Raw genomic sequence first — 26,950 nt, forward strand, 5'->3', positions numbered from 1 at the left:
GTCATATATCCAATAGTAATATGCCACGTAAGTATTCTTGTCGAAATAGGCACGTAAGTAGACTTGTCATAAATCGAATTGACGAGGGAAAGAAATAGAGCTGGGAATTTGATTCATTATCCGCGGGCCCCGCCCCGTTTGACCCGCCGCGGGGCGGGTGCGGGTCGAGTGATTTGAAAAAAACTGTTTGCGGGTGCGGATGCGGGTCGAGTGATTTTAACGCGGGGCGGGTGCGGGTCGACCGAATTTAAAAAAAAAATTCTTTTTAAAATATGATTTATTTTTTAATAAAAATTATGTTTTTTATAAAAAAAATAATAAAAAGTACGAATATTTTTAAAAATTTAATTAAAATATATTATTTTATATTGTTTTTTCAAAAAATATTACTAAAATAATTATTTTTATTGTTTTTTATATTACCCGCGGGTCCCGCGGGTTACCCGCTAATTTATGCGGGGCGGGGCGGGTCTTACATTTTTTAGATGCGGGTTAAGCGGGTCGAATTTTTGAATCGAAAAAATGAGTCGACCCGCAGCGGGGCGGGGCAGGTCGGGGCGGGTCGACCCGCAAACCCAGCACTAGAAAGAAAGGAGATGATAGGGGGTAGTTACGTAATTACACTTAGTCAATAAATTGCCACGTCGAATACATTATAAATCCAATAATAACACGCCACGTAAGTATACTTGTCTGAATTGCCACGTAAGATAAATTCATTTCAGTAAGACCATGATTATCGGCATCTGTTAGACGTCTCTTAGTTGCTGACTAGGATAAAAAATAAATGAAAATGGGAATTACCTTGAAGGACGTCGCTCAATTAAGGACAAAATGAGCCGTATCTTGTGGACACGCGTCAGGTTGATATGGTTTTGAGAAAGAAAAAAATCAGTTCCTCGACGAAATCGTGAGTCCTCTCTTTTCGTAAAAATCTCATCGAAGACGAGCCTCTCTGAATCATCTTTTGTTTCGATTTGATTTAGTTCTCTTATCATGAATCATCTTTTATCTAAGATTAAGGATCTGTTTTTTTTTTCTTACCGATTCATGCAGGTTTCTAATTGGAGAAGAAGGTGAAACTGAATCGATTCGTCTCTCTCTCTCTCTCTCTCTGTTTCGGATGAATTCTCCTTTGAGTTACAAGAATCTGAGACTCGTTTCTAAATCCATCGCTTTCAAATGTCTTCTTCTTGTTGGAATTGCTCTGTTCTATAAAGCTCTGTTTCTGTCTTCCTCTCCCAGAATCGTTCTCTTGACTCGAGCTCGTCACACCTCACATTCCTACTCAACCGGTGGAGTCGGGACAGATAAGTTTCTCGAGGTTCCTCAGATCGTATGGGGACTGAACAATCGAAGGACTATGCTAAGGTCTTTGAGTGTATGGTTGTGGTCAATGAGATCTCGAGAGAGGCAGATAAAGTTGTGATGAAAATCAGAGAAGCAGGGGAGAATGCAGCAAGAGAACAGGGTCTTGTTCCTTTTGTTGCGGTTCACATGAGGATAGAGATAGATTGGATGATACACTACACTGTAATTTGTCCTAGCAATAATCTATATATTTAGCAAAGTCCTTACCAATGTTTCTTAAACACAAAGTATTAATAAAATACTTAAGGACTCAAAACTAAGAAACAACCGATAATTATGCTCTAACAAGCTGTGTTAATCGAATACATGTCTTTTACTTTTTGTTTATTTATATGCAATACAAAGAGCTTTTTTAGTCTTGAATCGTATCTCCGTTATCAGGCTTCGTCAACATCCACTGCAACGATTGAATCACTTCTTGGTCATACACCTGCTTCTGTTCCGCGACTCTCTTGTACTGATTCGCCTCCATCTCCACAGCGCTCTTCTCCATCCTTAGCTTCAAAAGCATAGCCATGGCTTCTTCAGCTGCTGATTCCGCCGCCCTCCTCTCCTTCTCCAGCTCCATCTTCAAACCATCTCCGCGCTTCCTCTCTCTCTTCACCATTTTTCTCAGAGTAATAACGTCGAACACCTGGTCTTCGCGTGATTCCTCCTCCTCCTCCTCCTCGCTTTCCTCTGTCTCCGCATTGTCTCTGTTGTTCGTTCTGAGATTAAGTTCGTCGCTTAGAATAAGTTGATCACAGTCCTCGCAGCTCTCGTTCGTCTTCTTTCGGTTCCAGTGTAAAACAACAGGTTTCTTCTGATCCAACTCATCAAGCAAACAAGGTTTTGAACCGAACCCGTCTCTGTCGTTGTCTTGATCGAAGGAACTGCAACACTGAATCTTCGGGGAGACTCGATATATCTTCTCTAGGAACTGAACAAACAATGAAGGACCCTTGAAGAGAAGAAACTTGAGTGATAAAACAAGCAAGCAAAAGAGAAAGAAGAGATTGAAAATCTGATAGAAACTGCAAAAAACGAAGAACCCACATCCAAAGCCATCGACTTTACTCAAAAGGTTGTGAAATGAAGCGAAACCCATTACGTTCAAATAGTAGACATCAATAGATGATAAGAACGAAGCAACTCATGAAGAAGATAATACACTTCGAGTTTTCTAAAAAGAAGAGGAAGTAGATTCCCAATGAAGAGAATGTGTGTGAGAGTTAGGGATTCTAGGTGGGGGAACGAGTAGATAAAACGGCGAAGATTGCGAGGTTTATATCGTCTAGAGATAATAGCCATGTATTAACTAGTAATTTTATCCAAAAAAGTAAGTGGCCTTCCCGTTTAAGAAATTCGATTTTTTCTTTAAAATGTTTTCTTTATTTTTCAACAGTTGTGCATTGCATACAACGCAGTTGATGGTTTTTTGGATGTAAATATGTAATTTACAAACTGTAAAACATAAGGACTGTGCATTGTTCGTTGTTCAACAAATCAAGCTTTTCCGGCAGAACCAAAGAGTCGGATCTTGTCAGCGATCACAGCCTTCATGGCAGCTTTTGTTGCCGACATGAGGTCAACAAGGTCTGTCTTTTTCTCGGAGGTGAGAGCATCCATGTAAGCCTTTCTCACTTCTGTGTTCACGTTGAATTTCCTCACTCCATTCTCAATGCATTCCTAACAACAACATGAGTGCCAACAATTAATAATACACATAAAGAGTTAAACCCATAACAAAATCTTGATAAAGCTCTAGATACCTTGATAAGTTTCTCAGGCAAACCAGAAGCTCCATGAAGAACAAGAAAGACGCCTTTCTTTGAACTTAAACTGTGAAGTTCCTATACACATGAAAAATCATTTAGAATAAGAGTGAAGCAAACTCAGTTAACTGCACTTAGCACAAGAATATGCTTAACCTTAAGTAAGTCAAGCTTGAGGTTTGGGCCAGACTCGGGGTATTTTCCATGGACATTTCCTATACACACAGCCAGAGCATGTATACCAGTCTCCATAAATTCCTCAGCCTGAAAAAAACTCATTGCTGTTTGGTTTAGGAGAGACATGGATAGTAAGTAGCAAGGTGGGAGATCGGTTATGCCAGCGCTTAAAAATAATAAAAGACCTGATGAACGTTGGTGAACTTTGCTTCATAATCTTCAACGGTCAAGCCATCCTCTGTACCTGAGAGTCTACCTAATTCAGCTTCCACCATCATGTTTCTTGAACGTGCCAAGTCTGTTATCGTTTTTGTGTAGGAAACATTTTCCGTGAAGGAAAGATGAGAACCATCTACCATCACCGAATCAAATCCCTGCACGTGTTAATCGGTATGAAGTTTTTACATAAAACAAGTGCAATAGTGGAAATAGAATGAACATAGACGATATATAACTCAAAGCTTACGAGTTCAAGAGCTTCTAATAGCTCATGTTTTGTTGTTCCATGGTCAAAATGCACTGATATCGGAACCTGCCACATTATATGCCTATTAGTAACAAAAATTTCAATATTTATTCCGCGTTAGTAGCTTTTCCGTTTGATTATAGCAACGCACACTCAAGATACATGACTTACAATAAAATATACATATAATGCATAATCAAAGATACTTACCCTGGCTTGTTCAGCTGCGGAGATGCAACATGATACCAATGGAATACCCCCGTGCTTGAACGCACCTGGATGGACCTAAAAGCATAGCCATAAGAACAGGGAAAAAAATAAGCTTTCATTTTTTTCTTTCTGTCGGGCATTTTGAGCAACTGAGAACAGAGTGTTATGCTGTGGTTTTCTATCAGTGGCTGATGTCTCTCATATGGAACCCTTTGACGTATCCGAGATCCACTTTTTGTTCACAACACTAACCTGCAAAATGGCAGGACTGTTTTCTTCCTCTGCAGCTTCTACAACAGCTTCTATTCCTTCCAGGTTATACACATTAAATGCTCCAACCGCATATCCACCATTTTCCGCGTTCTGTTTCACATAAGAACACACAACATCAATATATGAAAAAGAAAAAAATGAGGCAGGAGAGTAAGAGGGATACTCACAAGAAGCATCTCTTTTGTTGACCGTCCACCTACAACTGACCAGGACTTCACAACTTCTGCAAGAGCTGTGCTGCTACCAACATTGCCTGTCAAATACAGGGAACATATTTTCTTTTTAATTAAGGATATCTATTTTCTTCAGTTGAATATGTTTATTATAACAAACAAAGGCTTACCCGGGAAAACAATGTAGGGGACTCCTGGATGTCTACTTTCTGGACCTAACTTCCATACTGGAACACCAGCAAGGGCTTGACCAATCACAAGTGCGCGTCTTGCTTTAAGTGCTTTTGTTGCTGTGTCTGATGAAGTAATTCCACCCTAAACAAAGATATATTACAGTGTCAAAATACAACGAACTATAAAACAGTTGCAATCATCGACTGTACTGTACTGTACATTGACAGATTGTGCCAGGAAATTTATGGTAAGCTGAACAGAGAAGTAAAAAGTGTTTGCAAAAGTACCTTAGCAAGAATATAACGGGGTCTAGTAGTTATCTGGCTCACTACTTCAACCAGAGCGGAGCTCACTTTGCTATTAATATCGAGACTCTCCGAAGATGCTGTCAGAATAAATATCAGGCCCGTTAGTGATGATATCCCTCGGTGATGAGACTTTATGACCAAGTAATAAAAATATATAAAGGAGAAACAACTTTTCCCAGTGATGAGCTCGCGACTGCTCATAATTAGAGTCTCTCTTCCAGCCCGAAGGAAAGCATCGGCCATCTCAACCGCTCTACTGATTTCTTCAGCTCTCACTTCGGAGGACTTGAGAGCAACTTTCTCTACAGAGATCTGTTGATCATACCTAGAACTTAGCCACCATAACAACTATCCTTGTTAGCCACATGTACTTATTTTTACCTCAATGCTCCTTAACTTCTGCTTATGTTGTAATTGAAGTTCTTCAACCTGTTGGTTTGAAGAAAATGACACAGGACTCTTTTAACTTTATTTCAATTAACACAACAGAGAAATTAGTGTCAGTAACGAAGGTCGACCTGCTTTGTTGTTTTTGGTACATAGGAGCCTACAACTATAAGCGCACCACTACTTTCTTTGTCAGATGCAAAATCTTTCGGCAACACAAGATCTTTTGGAACAATCCCTATTCGAGCAGAAACAAAGCTAGCAGCAGTACGGCATAAGAAAGATTTCCCTTTCTGTTCTGCCTGCCAAACATAATATTTGATCGAACTAAGGGACCAAAAATATAAGATAAAAAAACAAAAAATGCATACTCTAATTTGATCAATATACCTCAAAAAGTAAGAAAAAAATGAAAGAACAATAGGCAGGCTTACCTGGATCATACCAGCTGCAAATACAGCCATGTCTCTATCACTAGCTGCATTGACAATACATGCAGATCCCTGAAATGGAAATAAAGTTTGGAATGACTGACTCTACCAGTCTGAAGACCAGAAAAGTTCACTGAAAGCCATAGCAAAATATGCTGTAAATATTACCTTCTTTAAACTGCATAAGAACTCACACACCGCATCAGGGCCACCTGTTCTTATAAGTTGGATTGATATCGACTCAACGCTGTTAGCAGGAATGGTGCCAGCTGTTTTTTCCTCAACCCACTAGAATCATATAAAATTTGCTCGTTAACACTCTTTTCGTCGAGGTCAAATTATATTAGATGATTCTGCTGTTGTCAGAATTCAAACCTCACGGAGATTTGAGGATTTATATCCGAAGGATGCGTCTTTGGCAAACTCTGTCTCTCCTGCAGGAACTAATCTGCAATACTCATGATGAAGAATATCTAATTTCATGCTCTGAAGGGAACCTTTCCCTGATTAGGAAGTATAAACACACACACTCTTTGTTCACAAAGATATACCTATCAGAATCTGCAACATAATGCACATCATCAATAGTATAGCGTCCTCCTTGAAGAAAGAAGGGGCAAATAATCCATGCGTCCATTTCCCCAAGTATAGAAACAGCAGCATCTGCTTCCTGCATGGATCATAATTTCAAGCTCAAATCCATCAGTAATATGATGGTCTGCCATTTCATTCCAGGGGCGCCAAACTTGCCTGAGGAAAATGGCCACGCAATGTTGAATCACCACGCAGAACAATTGTGTAGTCAGCATTGCCAGATTCTTTTGATGCAGCACATAGGTTGGAACAGATATCTTTGATCAATGCACTAGCCTGTTTAAGAAATATTGCAATTAGAGCCTAACATTGCTGAAAGCTGATGCTTTGTTTCAGGAGATTGGAACTCTTCAATAAGTAGTGTGTACAAGATAAAGAGTGTGTTGACCTTCTCAGAGCTCAATGACCTCGAGTTTGTCAATATGAAGAAGCATGCAGGCTTTTTTCTGAACTGCTCAGAAATAGACTCAACACTCCTGTCAAAATGTAGGGCAAAGCAATAACCGAATATTAAAGTCTGCCATTGTATTCTAGGCTAGCAACTTGTCAACTCTTACTTAGTCGGATTCATGAATAAATTCGTGTTAGCAAGGTAAATTCAGTATTAATAGCGAAAGCATGCAAGCCTAACCATTCTGTTAAAACGTCTACGTCATGAACAGTTTGTGTCCCAGTTGGATCATCATCAAGAACAACCAACGTCTTTGACTTCCCCATGTTTAATCTGTGTATGTCATCTGTGGGGTCGAAAGGCCATTCAGATGGAAGAGATTTTAATACGTCTTGTTTGTTCAAAACAGGAAGTTTCCCTTCTACTTTAACCCCTCCAAGGGTTTCATATACCTATAAATAAAATAAAACCCAAGCAGGACACAAATGTTAATAGCTTCACTTTAACACCTATGGTTAAGAAAGATAATCAGCAAATACTATATGTGGATCTGGAGTCCAATAGTTCATATGCTATAAGATCAAAATGCAAGATAGTTTCAGCTTCTACAATTCATTACAGAGCTCTCATCTGAATAAACTGTAGGTCTTTGCCGTTTGCTAGTAAACGTGTGCACTTGCACCCCTTTCAAGTAAAAAGAGGATTTCTATTTTTTTTTTAAAGACATACTAATGGGCAAAAACTGTCTCAAACTCAATCATGATCTTGGCGGTAGGAATCAGTGCATATATGATAATTATACCTTGACCACTCCAGCATCATCAATCCGTCCCCAGCCCGCAGCAGAGCCTGCAATTGAAAATATCTCTAAGTATACATGTCTCCATCTATACGGGGTACAAAAGGAAAAGGAACTATAGTAGTATAGCTCACTAAAAGTAGATTTTTTTTTCTCTTTCACCGAAACATTAATTCAAGAAGCATTGCCAATATATTTTTTTAAGAAATTTGAGACACATGAAACCATGTATTCAACCCAAGCATTGAGATCTTATGAAAATAACTTTTATTGTTGAAGTAGGACCAAAATAATGCATTCAAGATGAAATGAGGAAAACAAAAAGATTAGTCTACCTGCTAAGAATAGCTGATGTGCCACTGTTGATATATGGAGTGGAACTTTACGAGATGAACCGTCTCGGGTGACAATTCCCTACAGTCAAGACTCTTGCTAAAGTTAATATAAGACAAAAAAACCAAGCTTACAAACTGACTAATGTTGCTAATCTTACCAAATCCTTGACAAAAATATCAAGAGCAGAGTATGGTGTATAATCATTATCCAGCATGTGTGGAACACGATTTTCAAACATCCTGCAAGAATAGAAGCCATTCAATTTATGAAATAGCAGGCTAACAAATACGTGTTTCTCATAAACTTGCAAAGATAAATATCAAGAACCAGAAGCATAGGGTCTCACGAAGACAAGATTTGGGCTTCAGATTATTAACATTCTGCAATTATTTTCTTATAACTTATAATAAGCTTTTAGAGGCTCCAAATAATGATACAACTACAGATAAAATAAAGAGGATAGACTATATCTGAGATTATGCAGAGCATCAGAGTGGTGCACAATTAATCAGAAATGCTATTGCCGTTGATGGTACCACAGACTTTTTCATAGATGAGAAAAGAAAAACTTGTTCCATGAAGATCCTAAGTAAAGCATACCAAGATGTTCCACCGCAGTTGGAAATAGCATTGAATAGCTTTCGAGTGTTCAGACCTAACCGAGCTCCAAATGCCATTGCTTCCGCAGCTGATGCAATATGAACTCCCGCAAGCAATTGATTGACCATTTTAACACCACTATGGAACATCAAATAAACACGTAACAGAGAAAGTGAAATGATGTCCATGTCATAAAGAAAGGATGATGATGGTGATAACAAATTACCTTCCAGCGCCGCAACCTCCTCTAATCACATAAAGCTTCTCACTCAATGCTGCACAAAAATCAATATAATCAGGTATGTACAGGTTACTGATATGAACAAGAAAATATTTCACGCGAAAAGTGAAAAATGAAATCGTCACCTGACAACACCATCCCGGCAGACTTGAGTGCTTCTTCCGTACCTGAAGCCATTATCTGAGAGAAACACATATAACTTCAGCTTCATTAGAGACAGTCACTGAACATTTCTAGTCACACGGGAAGAGAGTGGTATATAATTTTCTAGACTTCATACCGTAAGTTCTCCCATGGCAGCCCTCTTAACACCACCAGAAACAGGAGCATCCACCAGCTTTAGGTCCTTACCCTCATCTAAAAGATTACCAAATAAAATAATAAATTGTAGAACTCGATCAAGTGACAGTAAAGTATCATGATGGAAGTAAAAATTTGATCAGCGGAGCATCTGACAACCAGAGTCAGCTCAGAATGGAACTTACTTTCTAGACGCCTTTCAAGTTGGCTAACAAATGCGGGAGAGACTGTTGACGCAAGTACAACAGTTGCTCCAGATGGAATAGCTGAAATATTGTTAAAGAAAAACATAGGAAAATTAGCTCTAAGTTCCAATATTAAAGCTAGGACAACAGAGATATACCTTCAACTGCTCCAAGATGCCCGTACAGGACATCCTCAGCCTGAACCTCGTTTGTTACCATAATTACAAGAACATCTACATCTGTTGGAGCAGATACAAATAAAAACATTATATCTGGGGCAAATTGACTGGATTCAAAGGATCAAATAAGGATTTTCATCTCAAAGTTCTGAGTACATGACACATCTACACTGTAATATATTCACTTGACTTAATTCTGACGACTACCTTTTGTCACATCAGCTGGAGAATTTGCCGCCAATCCCCCAACACTCTCAAATCTGACAAGCGTCGGCTTGTATACCTGCAATACAGTATCAGTATCAAACATTTATTTAACAATGTCACTTTTTTATACTCAAGAGTGATACGCAGGTTTTTTTAAAGTTAAGCCACCTATTAGCAATTCCTAAATTTATAATAGTCTGGATGATCTAACGCTAATACATCAATAAATTAACAATTGTATGAAAAGTAACTCAAAATATGAATACCATAGATTTCACTAGAGCATTCAAATCACAGAGTTGATCAAAGGCTTACGTCATAACCACGGACAGAAAAGTTTGATTTCAACAGGTGCGTTGCCATACCAAAACCCATTGCTCCGAGACCAATAAAACCAATTCTTTTCACAGGCTTTGCTTGAGTAGTAATTTCTTTGGCCAAATCCTCCGGCTTGTAAAGTTCTTTATTGGCTGCTTCTAATATGCCAACACCGAGTACTTTTTCCCATATCTGTTTAATCATTAGACAGGCATGTATCATGTAAATGGTCTATGACAGTACTTTTCCGTTCCTTTAAATTTGCCACAAGTTTCAAAAAGAAAATGAAGATGGAAAGAACTCTATCAGGGACCTTAGCCAATGAAGTAGATGTATCATCTCCATGCATCTGTGATATTCCTGGACAAGAGGAAGTTATGCATACAATTAAATAAGTGGAAAGAGTTCGTTATATCATTGTGACATACATAAGATCATATTGATATGTACCGAGGATTAGTTGTTGACGTGCAATTGCCAACAATGGGACAGGAAATGGGAGAGATTTGGCTTTATCTTCAACAATGCCCTGACCATTTGGAAAATCAGTTAGCGTTTCATTAGTTTACGTGCTAAACATCAAGATTTAATCACAGTGAGTATAAAATGACTCATTAACTGGAACTAGATTTTAATTTTCTCTCTTCGCTAAATATCTTTGAAAGATATAAAGTCACTTTCAAGTTGGTGTATCATACCAGATTCTGAGAGAGAACATCAAGGAAGCGACCGTCTATATCACTTTTCAGTAACAACGGTATGTGATTCTTGTAAATCCTGAAAACAAAATACACACAAGACAAATTAATTCACTGACACACATTGTAGAAATATTGGCATGTCAATATGGCTTAAACCTTCAGGAAAAGCTTTAATGAGGAGCTCAAGAACAAAAATATATTTGTCTTCCAGTTACACTTGGTAAACAGGATTAGACTATTCTAAAAAAAAAAAAGGATTAGACTATTCTGCCTATTCTTTTCCCCTCCCCTGAGTCTATTAAAAGTTCTAATACTACATGAAATGTCGTCCTACCCTATCATTTCACAGTAGTCCTACTAGCAGTTCTGGAATATTCTTGTAGTACTCATAACCAAAGGAAAGTGTTTCTAGCATAATGCGTACCATGAGTTTCCAGCAGCATTGGAAATGATGTCATACAATATCCATGGATGCACACCAGCCTGAGAACCTAAAGATATAGCTTCCACAGCAGCAACAAGATGAATGCCCTCAAGCAGCTCATTCACCATTTTAACTTTACTGATTCAGAAAAGAAAAAAAAAACTAGATCAATTTTCTATAAAGCAGAAAAACAGTTAGAATCATCAAAGGTCTCGTTTCATGCACATTACGATCAGATAATTGATATGCCATTAAGGGTTTACGTGACAAGGAAGAAGAAACAGAACGTGAATAAGGAAGTTTAAAGAAGTGATGAGCTGGCTAATATTACTATTTATAAAAATAGAAAAGTTGTATACGAGTCTTAGATATAAAAGGCTCGTTAGTTGGTTTTCATTAGGGTATTCTGTTAGGAATCTTGGAAAGGCTTGTTTCTCGACTTGTGAGACTCAAGATTTGGCTTAGTGCTCTGATTTGTGGAGACTAAGAGAGGGTGGTTGGGCGGTTAGTAATCAATAAACATCTAAGTTCTTATCAAATTGGTGCGTGAGAGCGTTCTGGATCGAACAATCGTGATGATGACTAGATCGACGACGTTGGAATCGCTTGCTCAGACAGTGGCGTCGAACTACGCCGAACAGCAGGAAGCGACAGTGCAGTTACGAGCTTCGATGACAAGCTTGGAGGAGAAGTTTTCCGAACTTTGCAATCTGTTGACGAAGGCTCCAGTTCCACCAGTGCTCGACGATCTTAAGGAGAGTCCGCAAAACGGTCTTAATCAAGTACATGATTATGACCTGGAACCTGGCCGTACTCTTCGGTCTGATACGGATAGACCGCGATTGATGGATGATCGTGATAGCTTGATACGTCGTATTGAGTTACCATTGTTCAATGGAGAAGATGCGTATGGGTGGATTGCCTTGGCGGAGAGATATTTCAGGATTGGTGGTTACAGCGAGACGACGAAACTTGAATTGGTTTCGGTGAGTCTGAGTGGTGATGTTTTGAGCTGGTTCAATAGTGAGATTATGAGGCACCAGTTTGTGAATTGGATGGACTTCAAGCAGCGGTTGTTTGCAAGATTCAGTAAGGTGAAATTGCGAGATCCCAGTCAACCGTTCTTCAATGTTCAACAAACCGGAAACGTTGCTGAGTATATACATAAATTTGAAGATCTGTCTACTCAAGTTTCTGGCTTATCAGATACTCAGAAGGAAGGGATTTTTATGAATGGTTTGTCTCCCGAGATGCGTGAGGTGGTGACTATGTGCAAACCAGTTGACTTGCCAGATATGATATCGACGGCTTATCAGATGGAATCAAGTTCTCTGTTTAGCGTTGTACAAAAGGAGATGCAACAACGTAGCAACAATAAAGTGGGAGGACCATCAAATGTGTCAAAATCTTATTCTAGTTTCACTCCTCACACGGGGTGGAAACAGAAACAGACACCGCAGGAGAAGAGTCCACAAGAAAAGAATCAGCAAACGAAGCAACCTACAAATACAAGACCAACACTCCGTTTGACAGAAGCTCAGATTGCTGAAAAGAAACGCTTGGGGCTTTGTTTTACTTGTGACGCGAAGTGGAATAAACAGCATGTATGTCCTAATGCGTCTTTGCGAGTGCTGACAGTGATTAACGGCATGGATATGGAGCTTATTGACGCTGAAAGTGCAGAGGTGGATGAGGATGATATAGTTTGGGAGCCGCAGTTAAAGACTATTTCGTTACAGTCTTTTTATGGGATTGATTCTCCTACTACAACAAAATTAAAAGGGATCATCAAGAAACATACTATGGTGGTCATGTTGGATAGTGGGGCTACTCATAACTTCATCTCCCCAATGATGGTAGAGCAGTTGAAAGTGAAGCTTGATAGAGCACAAGGCTTGGAAGTCTTGCTTGGTACGGGAGTCTCCGTGAATGGTACAGGAGTTTGCAGAAGTGTGCAGATAAATCTTCAAGGAGTGACTTTTACAACTGATTTTATCGTCTTGGACTTGGGAAATATTGATGTCATCCTGGGAATGCATTGGTTGAGAACTTTAGGAAAGTGCCAGATCGACTGGGAGAAACATGAATATGTATTCTGGTATAACGGCAAGCAGGTAACTTTGTTGGGTGACCCTTTGCTCCAACGACCAATGAAATCCTTGAAAATGTCACAAGCTCGTGAAGACGTGCCAGAGGAGTTGTGGGCTGTTTTAGCGAAGTTTGATCATATTTTTCAAGAACCAACAGAGCTTCCACCAGTGCGGGGTCATGAACATGGCATCACATTGTACCCTGGTTTAGGTCCGGTGAGTGTACGACCTTACAGGTACCCGCAGGTGCATAAGGAGGTTATGGAGAAGAGTGTGTTAGAGATGCTGGAGACTGGTATCATAAGACCAAGTCATAGTCCCTATTCAAGTCCGGTTCTTTTGGTTCGAAAAAAAGATAAAAGCTGGCGGTTCTGTGTGGATTATAGGATGTTAAACAGAGCAACAATTCCGGATAAGTATCCTATTCCCATGATCGATCAACTTTTAGATGAACTCAATGGCGCTAAATATTTTACAAAGTTGGATTTGAGGTCTGGCTATCATCAAATCCGGATGAAAGAAGAAGATGTGGAGAAAACAGCTTTTCGAACTCATGAGGGGCACTATGAATTCAGAGTAATGCCATTTGGTTTGATGAATGCTCCAGCTACCTTTCAATCTTTGATGAATGAGGTGTTTCAAAGATTTTTGAGAAAGTTTGTGTTGGTATTTTTTGATGACATCTTGGTCTTTAGTTCAACAATGGAGGAGCATATCGTGCATGTGGAAGAAGTGTTCAAAGTCTTTGAGCAACATAAGCTTTTTGCTAATAAGAAAAAGTGTGCATTTGGCCAACAACAGGTGGAGTATCTTGGTCATTGTATTTCTGAGCGTGGTGTTTCTACAGATCCTCAAAAGATTGAAGCAGTTGTTAAGTGGCCTACCCCAAGAACGGTTAAAGATGTGCGTGGGTTTCTTGGTTTGACGGGTTACTATCGAAGGTTTGTGCAGAGTTATGGGATGATCGCTAAACCTCTAACGGAATTGTTAAAAAATGAGCTGTTTTTGTGGACTCAGGTCGCACAGTCTGCATTTGATGCTTTGAAAGTGGCGATGACTACCACACCAGTTTTGGCGCTTCCTGATTTCACACAGGTCTTTATTATAGAATCAGACGCTTCCGGTTATGGTCTCGGGGCTGTATTGATGCAGGGAAAACATCCAATAGCGTACTTCAGTCATTCTTTGACTGATAAGGAGCAGCTCAAACCCATCTATGAACGGGAACTCATGGCAATTGTTCTATCAATTCAAAAATGGAGACACTATTTACTGGGAAGAAGATTTATTGTCAGAACAGATCAGCAAAGTTTAAAATATCTTTTAGAGCAGAGAGAGGTAACATTGGATTATCAAAGGTGGTTGACAAGAATCATGGGCTACGATTTTGATATCGAGTATAAAGTGGGCACAGAGAATAAGGTTGCTGATGGTCTGTCTCGCATAGTTCAATATTCAGCAGTGGAAGTGAGGTCTCGCTACTTTGCTCTGACACTGCCATCGACATTACAGGTTCAAGATATATATGCAGAATTGGACAAGAGTGAAGAGATTCAAGGATTAATTGCTAAACTGAGCCGTGGAGAGACGGTAAAAGCAGGTTATGCAATGCTGCAGGGCAGGCTTTACTATAAAGGCCACCTGGTTCTTCCTTCCGACTCTGTTTACATTCCATTAATACTGCGAGAATATCATGATAGCTTGTTAGGAGGTCATTCTGGTATCTTGAAAACGCTGAAGCGTATACGAGCAGTGTTCTATTGGAGTAGCATGAGGAAGCAAATCCAGGAGTATGTGGCGGCTTGTGAAGTGTGTCAAACCCACAAATATAGTACACTCTCACCAGCTGGACTGTTACAACCATTGGATATACCGCAGCAGATTTGGGAAGATATTTCAATGGATTTCATTGAAGGACTTCCATCTTCTCAAGGTGTGAATGTCATCTTTGTTGTGGTAGACAGGCTGAGTAAATACAGTCATTTTATGACCTTGAAGCATCCGTTTACTGCTTCTGATGTGGCTAAGAAGTTTATTCACGAGATTGTCAGATTGCACGGATATCCTCGTTCGATCGTGTCTGATCGAGATAAAGTGTTTCTCAGTGGGTTCTGGAAGGATTGTTTTAAAGCGTCTGGTACTCGTTTGCGTTTCAGCACAGCATTTCACCCGCAGTCAGATGGGCAAACCGAGGTTCTGAACCGCTGTCTCGAAACTTACTTGCGTTGCTTTGCTTCATCTCACCCGAAAACGTGGGCAAAATACTTGGTTTGGGCTGAATTGTGGTATAATACCTCTTTCCATACAGCGATTCAGTGCACGCCTTTCAAAATGGTTTATGGGCGCGATCCACCATCCTTGCTTCGTTTTGAGGAAGGGTCGACGAACAACTTTGAGTTGGAGAAGATGTTAAAAGAGAGAGATGAGTTGTTAGTAGACGTGAAGCAGCATTTGTTGCGTGCACAAGAAGTAATGAAGAACAATGCTAATAAGAGAAGGAGAGATTTGGTCTTTGACGTGGGTCAGTTGGTGTATTTGAAGTTGCGACCATATCGGCAGCAGAGTGTGAGCAGACGTCTATGCCAGAAGTTAGCAGCTCGCTATTATGGTCCTTATGAGGTGATGGAGAGGATTGGACAAGTGGCTTATAAACTACGGCTGCCAGTTGATTCGAAAGTGCATCCTGTGTTTCATGTTTCCCAGTTGAAACCAGTGATTGGTCAAGGGAAAACAATCTTGCCACTTCCCCCGGTCTTATCTCATGACGATGAATTGGTGGTGGAACCCCACGAGTTGTTAGAGACACGTTATAATGAGGAAGGTCACTTGGAGGTCTTGGTTTCTTGGAAGAATTTACCCTCTCATGACAATTCTTGGATGCTTTTGAAAGAGTTAAAACAGCAATTTCCAAGTTTTGCGCTTGAGGACAAGCTCGTTCTTCATCCCGGGGGTATTGATATGCCATTAAGGGTTTACGTGACAAGGAAGAAGAAACAGAACGTGAATAAGGAAGTTTAAAGAAGTGATGAGCTGGCTAATATTACTATTTATAAAAATAGAAAAGTTGTATACGAGTCTTAGATATAAAAGGCTCGTTAGTTGGTTTTCATTAGGGTATTCTGTTAGGAATCTTGGAAAGGCTTGTTTCTCGACTTGTGAGACTCAAGATTTGGCTTAGTGCTCTGATTTGTGGAGACTAAGAGAGGGTGGTTGGGCGGTTAGTAATCAATAAACATCTAAGTTCTTATCAATAATTCATAGGTTTCATACCTTCCAGCACCGATTTCTCCCTCAAAGGTGTAAAGCTTCTGACACATTGCTTCACGAAACAAATAAAATTGTCTTGGTAAAGAAAACTAATTATCAGAAAGTCTACATGGTCTAATAAACTTGGAGTTAACATTTTTACCAGTAAGATAAGGTTGTGCTCTTGTGATTGAATCTGACCTTCCAGATGCTATGATCTTATAAAGTTAGAATGAAACGGGTTACTTACAAGTACAATGACAAGCTACTTTAAAACAATGAATGGAGATGAAACTAGGTCAGTGATCGAAGACATAGCAAGAGAGGAGGGATTATACCATTAGTTTTCCATCAAGAAGCTCAGACATCCCTTTTAAAACATAGGCATCGACTACAAAGATCTGCTCTCTGCTCTCTGCATCGGAAACCAAACCCCATTTTCAGTTAACGACTTAAAAGCGGAAACTTCAGAGTACAGAGATGAAATGCAAAGGAAGCCTCAAAATTAGAAAAAAAAATTTGCAACCTGTAAGTTGTTTCTCTAGCTTCTGGAGGTCGAAAGGAGATATTGTAGAAGACAAAAGCAAAACAGCGCCCTTCTGTAGACCTGTAAAGAAATGACGCATACAGTCACCTACACAATAATCCTGAGATAAAATTCAATTCATCAACTGTGAGGTAAAGAAACATGGGGGAATAACCTTTCATAACACCCTCTTCGCCGAAAATAACATCTTGAATTTGGTCAGGGTGGGAAAGTAAAACCACCACAGCTGCAGCACCTGAGTAAATAACATAACACAGTGACAGTATCAAAAGTAAATAGAGGTGGCAACAGAAAGGCTAGTACTAAACTCTGTTTCCATGTATCTTAATTGTTTCTAAATTACTTCTATAACACACACACTCAAATCTGCTACCTTTGCCAACATCAGCAGGACTATCACATTTGCATCCTCCCAATTCAGTGAACTTCTCCACCATCTCTGTACTTATCTGTATAATACAGATACAACCATTTTACTTTTCTCCTCAATTTTTTTTAAAAAATGCTGAAGTAAAAGAAAAACGTTTGTCTCTTTCTATATAAAAGCAATAATCACAGAACATTTCACAGACTAATCAAATCACTTCAGTTGAACTTAACACTCTGTGTTGTGGAAATAGAAACAAACAGCTGAATTATAGTATGAGATAGATTAAGAAACATGTAAGAACACTTTTCACATGTTTTGGTACCAATATTATGAAACCCGATCAACCTTGATTTAATAAACTACACGTCGATCAAAACTAAATAAAGAAGAAGAAGCTGACCTCGAATGCTTGAACCTTAAACCCAGAACGAAGAAGCGAAGAAGCTAATTCGAAGCTGAACAAATCCAAACCAACGAACCCAACTACGCCACCTCCCATGTTTTCTGTTCTCCGATTCTCCTTTCTCCTCCGCCGATTGTAAATATAATTTCAGACAGCGGACCAATTTCATACGCATGTATGTTTCTGTAACGTCTATATCATATTTATCACATCCGCACAATATTACTACTTTAGATTAATCTCCGTTAATTAAATAATTGATAATCGTACAGTAAGCGCTTTGTCGTAACTGGTAATGGTATTTTAGATTAATCTCCATTAATTAATTAATATTAGCCGGCATTGATTACGACATATGTGTTACATCGTAGATTCATACGTGGAAATCCATATCCAAAAAGCTTTTTTAACTTATCTGGCAGATGCTCTAATATCCGCACAGTTAATATTAAATGTGGATAATTTTGTAATTGTTAGGTGAGATTCCAGAACATGTCTGAAAACTACAGCAAACCATATATTCATCATTGTAATGTAATCTCTGTTCTTGTCATGTAAAACCGTGTAACAACAATCTTTTCTGTAAACTCTTATAATTAGTAGATTATGGATTTAACTAACTAATGTCACTAATCCAGCGCTTAGTCTTTGATCCGCTGCGTAAGAATCGGATCAGAACTGATTTTGTTACTGTTTCTCGAAAAAACAGGAAGAAACTCGATTAGATTCAAAGGAACAAACAAAACGATAACCAACGTGTGTGTACTATATATAAGAAACGTGGAGATCGATGTATTACAGCAATCCACACAACTTTCAAAGGAAGACAACAAAACCGTTTTTTTGAAACATTAACTCTTTGTTTTTGAAAATGGAGGCCGTTAGATTCGCCGTCGCCGTCGTTTTTGTGTTTTTCGCTGTTTCTTCGTCTAGCGCTGAACCTACACCGACAACAGGTGGAGCTGGAGGAAAAGGAGATGCTCACTCAATGCCGTGTATACAGAAACTGATGCCATGTCAGCCTTATCTCCACTCGGTGACTCCTCCACCTCCTGCGTCGTGTTGCCTTCCGTTGAATGAGATCGTGGCGAAAGACGCGACGTGTCTTTGCTCCGTATTCAACAATGTCGACATGCTCAGATCGCTTAACCTCACTAAAGAAAACGCTCTCGTTCTCCCTAAAGCTTGTGGCGCCAAAGCTGACATCTCGCTATGCAAAGCCAGCAATGGTAAGCCCACTTAATACGACGCCGTTCACAGTAGATTTTAGCCTAATGCACGCATGTTTTTGTTTCTTATCTTAATGTATTTTTATTTTACTAAGGCACCACTACACCTTCGACGTCGCCAGCAACTACCACAACTCCTCCGGCATCTTCCACTGGTATGGTTACATAATTTTATAATAACAGTTGTACGTGGTAGAGTATTTAATTACTTCTGTTTTCTTTTAAAACATAAACAGGAACCGGAGCTTCTTCAACTGCCAAACCAACAAACTCGGCTCCGGCCATCAACTTCGCCGGAGCTAGCTTCGCATCAGCTTTCGTGGCCTTGGCTACAATCTTCTTCTGATCTACTACTATATTGCATTATGTCTTTTTATTCATTGTTCTGTAGGTTTGCAATTGAAAATTGTTTGGTTATTTATTATTAATATGCACTTGAAATTTCTAATAATAATAATTTCCAACATGTCTTTACCAACACTTTATCCTAGCTACAATGCCCAAATTTTAAAATTCATCTCGTTACGGTTTTTATTTTACATAAGTTTAGAAGAAGGCAAAAATGGGTTGGTGGGTAAAATAAAATTATAAACTATAAACCACTAATTAACTATAATCATCTGAGTTTTATCTACGTAAAATAAAATTCACAAACATTTACATCACCACAGTCAATACGAACTATAAAATAATGATATATACTATGCCGCGCGTTATTACTAGTTCAGACAATTACTTTCACATATTCCGGTGCATGATATACTGATGTCCCGGAGAACCCTGGCAGACTCATTAACAAAAGAGTAAGATCAAATGAATTGTTTTTATCCATATAAATCAGACATGATCAGATGAAAGTGTTTTCGGGGAAAAAATGTTTAAGTGGACAGCTAATAAAAACATATATAGTGATGTCGAATAAATTAACAATATACTAGATACTGACCCGCCCTTAAGAAGGGCGGGTATATTTTCATTTTAATTTATTTTCTTTATTTTTAAGTTATTGTCAAATATGTGTAGACATGTATATTAGTTTTTGGATGAATTGATCTTTAGTTCGAAGATATATATAAACTGTTTAGTGGTTTATAAATTCGGTTCATATTTTTTTTTTCATTTTGCGGTTTTGTTTGGTCAACAATGTTAATAATGTGAACATTTTTTATTTTATATTCAGTATAAAGTAATTTTAAAATGACAAATAATAACTATCTAGGTTTCTTAAATTTTGGTTACAATTTTTTTTTCATTCTTCATTTCGTAATTGTATTTAAATACATTTAAATGCATTAATAACAATGGTTGGTGAATAAAAATTTAGTTAATATACAATTACTTATTGGGTTTTGTTGGGTTTCAAATGTAAAATACAAAATGGGCTTTATAAAACAGTATTGAAATGTTGGTCGATTTGTTTTGAAAAACTAAATAAAACATTTAATACTTTGTGGTCTGAAAACCAATGCATCAATGTCTTGATGAAATAAAAAAAATGAACCGACAGAAGTTTCGATATGTCCAAAGCCAATTTTTTTTCTTCTCTGTTCGAAACTAAGAAGTCGAATTCTTACTCAGTTTCTTCGATCTATGAGCCAATTTTTTCATAATTCTTTGATCTATGAGCGTTTTGTGCATCAAATCCAAGCTAAAATCGGTAAGCTTTTGTTTTGACTAAAGATTTCTGCAAAATCGTTTTGTAATTTTTTTTATCTGTGCTCTTACTGAGTTCTTTTTTCTATTCTTGAGATATTATTTAGGATGGAGTTTCCGATTTGTATTAGATGGTCACTAATACAAAACCACCGATGGTCAAGATTCATGCAAAGCTCGTTTATGTAAAGATGATGAAAGGCGAAGACTTATAGCACAACCAGACGAAGAAAGTGTTTCTACTACAATGAAAAGATAAGCCTTTTTTGTGTCTGTGCTATTAACTCAGTTTTTTCCTATACATGCAACAATATATACGATGTGTTTCAGAATTAGAATAAACTGATGGGTTTTTGTAATTTGTTGTTCTCTCTGTTTGTTTTCTGATTAATGTGTTTTAAAAAAATTTCAGTGAAGGACGGTATCTAGATAAAATTCAACGGTGGCGTAGATGAAGATTGAAGTCTAAAACAGTAAAGATAAGCTTTATACTCTATCTGTTATCCTAAAGTTATTTATATAAATAAATTCGACTCAAAGCAGATTCACTTCGCTACAATACTAATATGGTATATATTAATGTCTGCAGCTTATATATAATGTTGTACTTGGAATCATTACAATCATTGCACGGATGAAGATCGAAGTCTAAAACAGTAAAGATAAGCTTTCTCCTCTATCTATTGTCCTGAAGTTCTCCATCTGTCTCATTATAGGTTGCTTACTCTGTTTTTTTCTATACATGGAAGAATTGACAGGAAGGTGCTCACAAAATAGAACAAAAGGACATCAATAAGAAGCTCAAAGTCTAAAACACTAAAGATAAGCTTTTTCCTCTATCTATTGTCCTGAAGTTCTCCATCGTAACATTATTAATGACTTCAGGTTATATACAATTTTACAATACTAATATGTATATGTTGGACTTGCATCATATTTGTATGGCAGGATTCTCGTATAACAGCACCAAAGGCCATTCGTATAATAGGAAATTCGTTCTAATCACCAGCAATGGTAGCAGTGGTTGACAATAGCACCAAAGGCCATTCGTCACATCTTTTAAAACTGAGTAAGTAAATCTCATAAGACATTTAGCTTTATACATAGCTAGTTGATGAAACAAAGCTCATCCTGATAGTTAGACAGATGATGGTCAGAGAACAAATTAATAGGTTGTCTAGAACGAATCATGACATGTTAGATAAGGATGCCAAGTTCAAACTTAGAACAAAATTCTTTGAATGATTTGTATGTTGCCTGTTATGTTAGATAAGATAGCTAAGTTCATCCTGGTTTGAATTATTTGTATATATCCATGAATTTGGTCTGTTAAAATGACATGAACTTTTTCCAAAGTTCAAAATTATATTTTTTGAGCGTAAACACACACGCATATTGTGTGTAAAAACTGCAATTGTCTAAAATAATCATAAGTGATTGTGTGTAAAAACTGCAATTGTATAAAATAAAATCATAAGTTCGGAAATTAAAACAAATTCAGAGATTTTGAAAAATCTCTTTGAAAACAACATTTTTTGTTTGTTTTTGAGGCTTTCCATCCTCATCAACAATCAAAATCTTCAAACCTTTCTTCGAGGTAACTCTTGAGATAGCAACATAAAGTTGTCCGTGAGAAAAAACTGGTTTAGGTAGGAATATACCAACATGTGAGAGTGACTGTCCCTGACTCTTATTAATGGTTATAGCAAAAGCAACAGCAAGTGGCAGCTGCCTCCTCTTATGAAAATAAAAACAATGGTTAAATCGACTGGTTAGATCTTATAAACAATAGGAAAACTTATGGTTATATATATTAGGGTAAATCTGTATTATTATTGACATGGTACTTACATGGAACCTGTGATTGTAAATGTTGCTTGTTTGGAGCTGACTTGTTCTTAATTTTTGAAACATCTTGTAAGATTCTATTGAATATAGAAGACAAAGGAATTGAAGTCTTAATCTCCTGTGTATTCAAATTTGATTGTAAATTCTGGTTTCGATCCTCAGATAGTTGTCTCTTCCTCTTAGTCGTCTTCATTATTTCGCTGAATATCTTAATAGATATGAAGTAAGACCTAGATACGTAGTTTTTCAAAGCTCAAGTTTAGGTATAAATATTAGTATATTTATATATTTAACAATGAATTGTGATATCATTATGATAATGATTGTTGAGTATATCTGTTTTTATTTTTACCATATAATTTATTAATTTATTAATTTGGAAACAAAATTATTATTATATTAATAAATTAAGAAAAACAGCAAATCTAAACTTGTGCCAATATCACGCACCAAGTTTGTAAAACAAAGCATGTGCTAACAAAAACATTTATTCTCTGAAATTGAAAACATGCTGAAAGACAACGAAGTAGTTTATCAGTTTTTCTTCCTGCTCTTCATCTCCTCTTCCGAAATCTTCTCTATCTTAATTGCTTTTGAACAAATCTTCTTTGATGAAGATGTGAGGTCAGGAAGATCAGCTAGATCATCTTGAGTCCGCTTTGATGTAGGTGTTTTCAATACTCCCGAGCTCGCTTCAGCATCATCCAAGTAAGATCCCTGTTATGTCAAAATATTAGTCAACTTGAAGTTCGAAAATAGGTTATAGAAATATAAGTTAGGTATGAATAATTACCACTCCACCACTTGTGAAAGTAGTCTCCAAAGCAGAAAAGTTTTCTGATTGAGAACTTGCCATTAACAAATTATTCATAGACCAAACCTTTAAGACCTTGTAGGTATCGCCTCCATAAGTAACGTTTTCTTTTTCAATAGAAACACCAAATTTGAATGTCTTTCCAACAATGTCCTTAACTGGCTGAGGCAACAACTCTGGATCATCAATCTATAGTCCACAAACGATATTAGTCATATTTCCATACAATATATGAGCTATATATATATATATATATATAAATAATCAAGAAATATTTTTACCTCTTCCATAGAAGCATTCACAATTTTCGATGCCTTTTCCATTACAATCATATTTGCAATGGTATCAAGCAGCATGAACTTGGTTGTGCCAGTATCATCCTTAAGGATCAAATGAAGCTTAAACCTAAATACATAAATAAAACCATATAAGTAAGGAAACAGAGTTTAGTTATCAATATAATAATTCTAAATAGTATACATACTTAGCCTCGACATTAGTCACGAACTTGTCGCACTTCTCACACCAAAAAGCTGGTGTTTTTGTGTCGCCATTGTTTGCCACTTCAAAGGTTTTATGGTTGAGATTACAACCAAAATAAAACCAACCATAATCGATGTCTATAGCATCAATTGTACACACTACTTTGCATTTCCCAATCTGTAAAATTACAAATGAATTGGATTAGAAATTAAGAGTATAATGTTACTGAGATACACTTTGAGTAATATAAATTACAAACCTGAGTAGTCTTCAACACTTCAGCAATGGTTTTATCTTCAAACTCATTCCAGCTCTGACTTTGATAAACAATTGTTTTATCCTTTTTAGCTACCTGATTATCATCTTCTTTGGTTGCAATAATAGACATGGATGATTCTTCATATTTGAAACTGTAACACAGGCCAGACATATCATGTTGTGATAAACATATTTATATAATGTAGGGAATAAGTAACTAAACCGTACGCTTCTATTAAGTCAGAGGACTCCTTAATTTCAGGATTGATCAACATTTGAGACATATCATATGCATTGGAGACTTGAAGAACTCCTGCGCCATATGAAATTATTCTCTTAACAAATTAACAATAATTATTTTTAATAATTAAAACCTTAGAGTTTTGATTTTACCTTTAAATGATCCCAGCTTTGCAAACCTGAGCAAACAAACAACAACTCCTTTGTGTGCTTTTTCACTATAGGTTTCCATCATCTCAGCAAACTTACCCCATAGACAACAGGCAATTCGTTGATCACTGTAAAGAGTGGATCAAAAAATAAAATCTCAGATATGAAAAAGAGAATATTAAACTAAAAAAAATTCTCATAATAAATATATAAAAGAACTAACTTTATGTCTCTCAGGGTGAAATCGATTTTCTTTCTTTCCTCTCCATCTTGGCACCTTATAGTTAGTAGATCTCCAACATTCATTGCTTGCCCAAGAACATCTTCATCAAAAAAGAATATGACATAAGTTTAAAGCAGGTATACAAAGTAATATATAACAAAAGCATTGAATATAGAATTAGTTACCAAACAGTAAATTCGGTTGCATAGTCCCACTCAATATGGTATCGAACTCCATCAATGAGTGAAACATATCATCATTCTCGATATCACAGTTTGTGATTTTTGTCTGGCCAATGAACGTAATCTTATACTTGTGGTTGCTTACTCTCCAATTGTTCTTTGCAGCAGTCACCGACATGTTTTCAATGGTTTTCCACTCACCAATCACACATTTACTACCCAAACTCATCAACTGATTCTGTCTACATGTTGCGTAGATTTTATCACCCTGCAATAAAAATATATAATAGAGCTTTAGTATGTGAGTTTTGATACAAAATAAGAAAGTGTAGAAGTATTAATAATGTATTTACCTTTGAATCAGCAAAGATGATTTCGAGAGATTCACCAAATGCAGGGTTGATTTGTTTCCAGGTGTGGATCGTTTTCACTTGAATACACCAGTCGCTTCTGCGAGGCTTCAACTGTGAAAGGTAAGATATCTTTTGCGATGGTTTCATTTTTACTAAAGAGAAGAATACTGTTTTGATGAGTTAGTCGTTTGAGTAAGGGTGGTATATAAAGTGAAGAATACAAATGTGTAGGTGGTAATTTATTTTTAAAAAAATATTTGATTTTTTTTTTAAAAAAAGGTATCTATGGCAGAATATGCCAAATGTGATATCGATTTCAGTTTTGATTTTTAAAGAATATTGTTGATTGAGAAGATATCGATTACATTATGTGATATCGATTTCAGTTTTTGATTGAGAAGTAATTTTTGAATATCTTGTTGTTAGTAGTTGGTTTGATAATTTGTTTGCCACTTATATTGGAACTGCTTTGCCCATTATCTGATAGTTTCACATGAACGTGGCAACATAAAAATCGGAGGAGAGTTTGTTTTTTGGTTTTCTTATTATTTTTTAATAGTTTGTTGGAGAGAAGTTATGGAATATACTTTTTTATATTCAGTTTTTTGGTTAAAATATTTTGCCCATTATCTGATGGTTTCACATGAACGTGGCAACATAAAAATCGGAGGAGAGTTTGTTTTTTGGTTTTCTTATTATTTTTTAATAGTTTGTTGGAGAGAAGTTATGGAATATACTTTTTTATATTCAGTTTTTTGGTTAAAATATTAAACGAATTTAATATTTATTTATTGTAAGATGTATGGTTCTTAATTTTATTCATTGTATAAGTGTATCTTATGATTAGAGAAAACTTTTTCTAGTGTTTAAGTGTTTGATATATTTAGTGTTTAGGGATTTGTAAGATTATTTGTTCAACTTCGTTTTAGGTATATGTGGTGTAACGTGTGATGATAATATTTTTCTTGGTATATGTGGTGGTTCATTATAAATTGGTATATCCAATGTTTGATATTTTTAGTGTTTAGGGATTTTATCCAATACATTTTGGGTTTTGATATGCTAATTAACATATGTTAATTAGTTTTTTTGATATTTTGTGTGTATAGAGTAATGTTACTTACAATTAACATATGGTAATTGCTATTTTGTTTTTTTTTGGTATAGGGTAATGTTTCAAAGCTTTATTGATTATTTGGCAAAGCTGGCGATGAGTAATGAGAGATGGTGATGAGCTGAGGCAAAAAAATACATATGCTGTGTAAAGAGTCGTTGGTTGATAATAACTATAATGATGAGACATATGTAAATAATCGTTCATATAGGTAGTTAAGTTGGTCTTTTTTTCATTCTCTAAATTACCCTTACTGAATTTTTTAAAAATAGACAAATCCATAATGGCATGAAAAGTAATATGCCAGGTAAAAGTGAGGGCAAATCTAAAAAAAGGATCCTAATTTAATTGTATTGATTTAAAATATATATACCTCGTTAAAGTTTGATAGCTAACGTTTTTGGAAGCTAGCTTTTTAGCTACTGTCAAGATTTTGACGTTGCAACTCCCAGATATTGTAATAAGAAATTATACCCTGTTTAAATATGTTGACGATAGCTACTTGAAATCCCTTTTTCACTTTGATTATAACTAATGTGTTTGTATAGTGTTATCCAAGTGTTGGCGACTGTTTAAAGATTTCTAATTGATTGGAAAATCTTGTGACAGTTCATCAAATGGATCCGGTATAGTTTTTTATTCGTAAGATTGGTGCAAATTTTTTTTTTTTTTAAACTAGCAAGAATACAAAACAAGTAGAGTCTGAACTCCAGGGCACTTTACAAATAAAATCATATAATTCGAACCA

The 26,950-nt window shown here is 36.8% G+C and overlaps 5 protein-coding genes and 1 long non-coding RNA gene across 12 annotated transcripts; 3 read left to right on the plus strand and 3 right to left on the minus strand.

Moving 5' to 3' along the window:
- The first annotated feature begins 759 nt into the window (after positions 1 to 759).
- LOC130511649 (O-fucosyltransferase 23-like) lies at positions 760 to 1,659 on the plus strand. The gene is made up of 2 exons (XM_057008974.1): positions 760 to 910; positions 1,057 to 1,659. The coding sequence occupies exons 1-2, from the start codon at positions 870 to 872 to the stop codon at positions 1,427 to 1,429; spliced, it is 414 nt and encodes a 137-aa protein (XP_056864954.1). The 5' UTR covers positions 760 to 869; the 3' UTR covers positions 1,430 to 1,659.
- LOC108807996 (protein FLOURY 1-like) lies at positions 1,629 to 2,616 on the minus strand. The gene has a single exon (XM_018580209.2). It carries the CDS (start codon positions 2,456 to 2,458, stop codon positions 1,724 to 1,726), a length of 735 nt encoding a protein of 244 aa, XP_018435711.2. The 5' UTR covers positions 2,459 to 2,616; the 3' UTR covers positions 1,629 to 1,723.
- A 103-nt stretch (positions 2,617 to 2,719) lies between these two features.
- On the minus strand, positions 2,720 to 17,841 carry LOC108807988 (uncharacterized). Of its 2 annotated transcripts, none has more exons than XM_018580201.2 (42): positions 17,653 to 17,841; positions 17,256 to 17,331; positions 17,037 to 17,117; positions 16,862 to 16,942; positions 16,674 to 16,750; positions 16,499 to 16,553; positions 16,360 to 16,408; positions 11,000 to 11,137; positions 10,573 to 10,651; positions 10,325 to 10,403; positions 10,188 to 10,234; positions 9,872 to 10,066; positions 9,557 to 9,632; positions 9,329 to 9,409; positions 9,171 to 9,251; positions 8,966 to 9,042; positions 8,811 to 8,865; positions 8,671 to 8,719; positions 8,445 to 8,582; positions 8,002 to 8,083; positions 7,844 to 7,922; positions 7,512 to 7,558; positions 6,950 to 7,161; positions 6,707 to 6,794; positions 6,475 to 6,594; positions 6,276 to 6,394; positions 6,100 to 6,172; positions 5,893 to 6,012; positions 5,728 to 5,796; positions 5,425 to 5,595; positions 5,288 to 5,335; positions 5,077 to 5,218; positions 4,886 to 4,983; positions 4,595 to 4,739; positions 4,419 to 4,504; positions 4,231 to 4,341; positions 3,979 to 4,053; positions 3,769 to 3,834; positions 3,488 to 3,676; positions 3,282 to 3,389; positions 3,123 to 3,203; positions 2,720 to 3,039 (listed from the first exon to the last, which is right to left on the minus strand). In XM_018580201.2, the coding sequence occupies exons 1-42, from the start codon at positions 17,749 to 17,751 to the stop codon at positions 2,857 to 2,859; spliced, it is 4,125 nt and encodes a 1,374-aa protein (XP_018435703.1). In that variant the 5' UTR covers positions 17,752 to 17,841; the 3' UTR covers positions 2,720 to 2,856. The 2 variants fall into 2 exon arrangements, with proteins under 2 accessions (XP_018435703.1, XP_056864948.1); XM_057008968.1 differs by having other exon boundaries at positions 6,276 to 6,390; positions 6,471 to 6,594.
- A 420-nt stretch (positions 17,842 to 18,261) lies between these two features.
- On the plus strand, positions 18,262 to 19,359 carry LOC108854971 (non-specific lipid transfer protein GPI-anchored 3-like). The gene is made up of 3 exons (XM_018628653.2): positions 18,262 to 18,884; positions 18,980 to 19,039; positions 19,121 to 19,359. Exons 1-3 carry the CDS (start codon positions 18,527 to 18,529, stop codon positions 19,228 to 19,230), a joined length of 528 nt encoding a protein of 175 aa, XP_018484155.2. The 5' UTR covers positions 18,262 to 18,526; the 3' UTR covers positions 19,231 to 19,359.
- A 1,006-nt stretch (positions 19,360 to 20,365) lies between these two features.
- On the plus strand, positions 20,366 to 26,437 carry LOC108839134 (uncharacterized). 6 transcript variants are annotated; one of them, XR_008945146.1, is made up of 6 exons: positions 20,366 to 20,541; positions 20,645 to 20,807; positions 20,950 to 21,010; positions 21,127 to 21,606; positions 25,150 to 25,208; positions 26,256 to 26,437. It is a non-coding gene; the product is annotated as an uncharacterized LOC108839134 (long non-coding RNA). The 6 variants fall into 6 exon arrangements; XR_008945142.1 differs by adding an exon at positions 23,003 to 23,093 and having other exon boundaries at positions 20,645 to 21,606; XR_008945143.1 differs by having other exon boundaries at positions 20,645 to 21,010.
- LOC130511652 (uncharacterized) lies at positions 24,338 to 26,249 on the minus strand. Its single transcript, XM_057008976.1, has 2 exons — positions 25,089 to 26,249; positions 24,338 to 25,003 (listed from the first exon to the last, which is right to left on the minus strand). The coding sequence occupies exons 1-2, from the start codon at positions 25,233 to 25,235 to the stop codon at positions 24,731 to 24,733; spliced, it is 420 nt and encodes a 139-aa protein (XP_056864956.1). The 5' UTR covers positions 25,236 to 26,249; the 3' UTR covers positions 24,338 to 24,730.
- Positions 26,438 to 26,950: the final 513 nt, after the last annotated feature.

The sequence above is a fragment of the Raphanus sativus genome, chromosome 1 (assembly GCF_000801105.2).
Source record: "Raphanus sativus cultivar WK10039 chromosome 1, ASM80110v3, whole genome shotgun sequence".
Classification (NCBI taxonomy): Eukaryota; Viridiplantae; Streptophyta; class Magnoliopsida; order Brassicales; family Brassicaceae; genus Raphanus; species Raphanus sativus.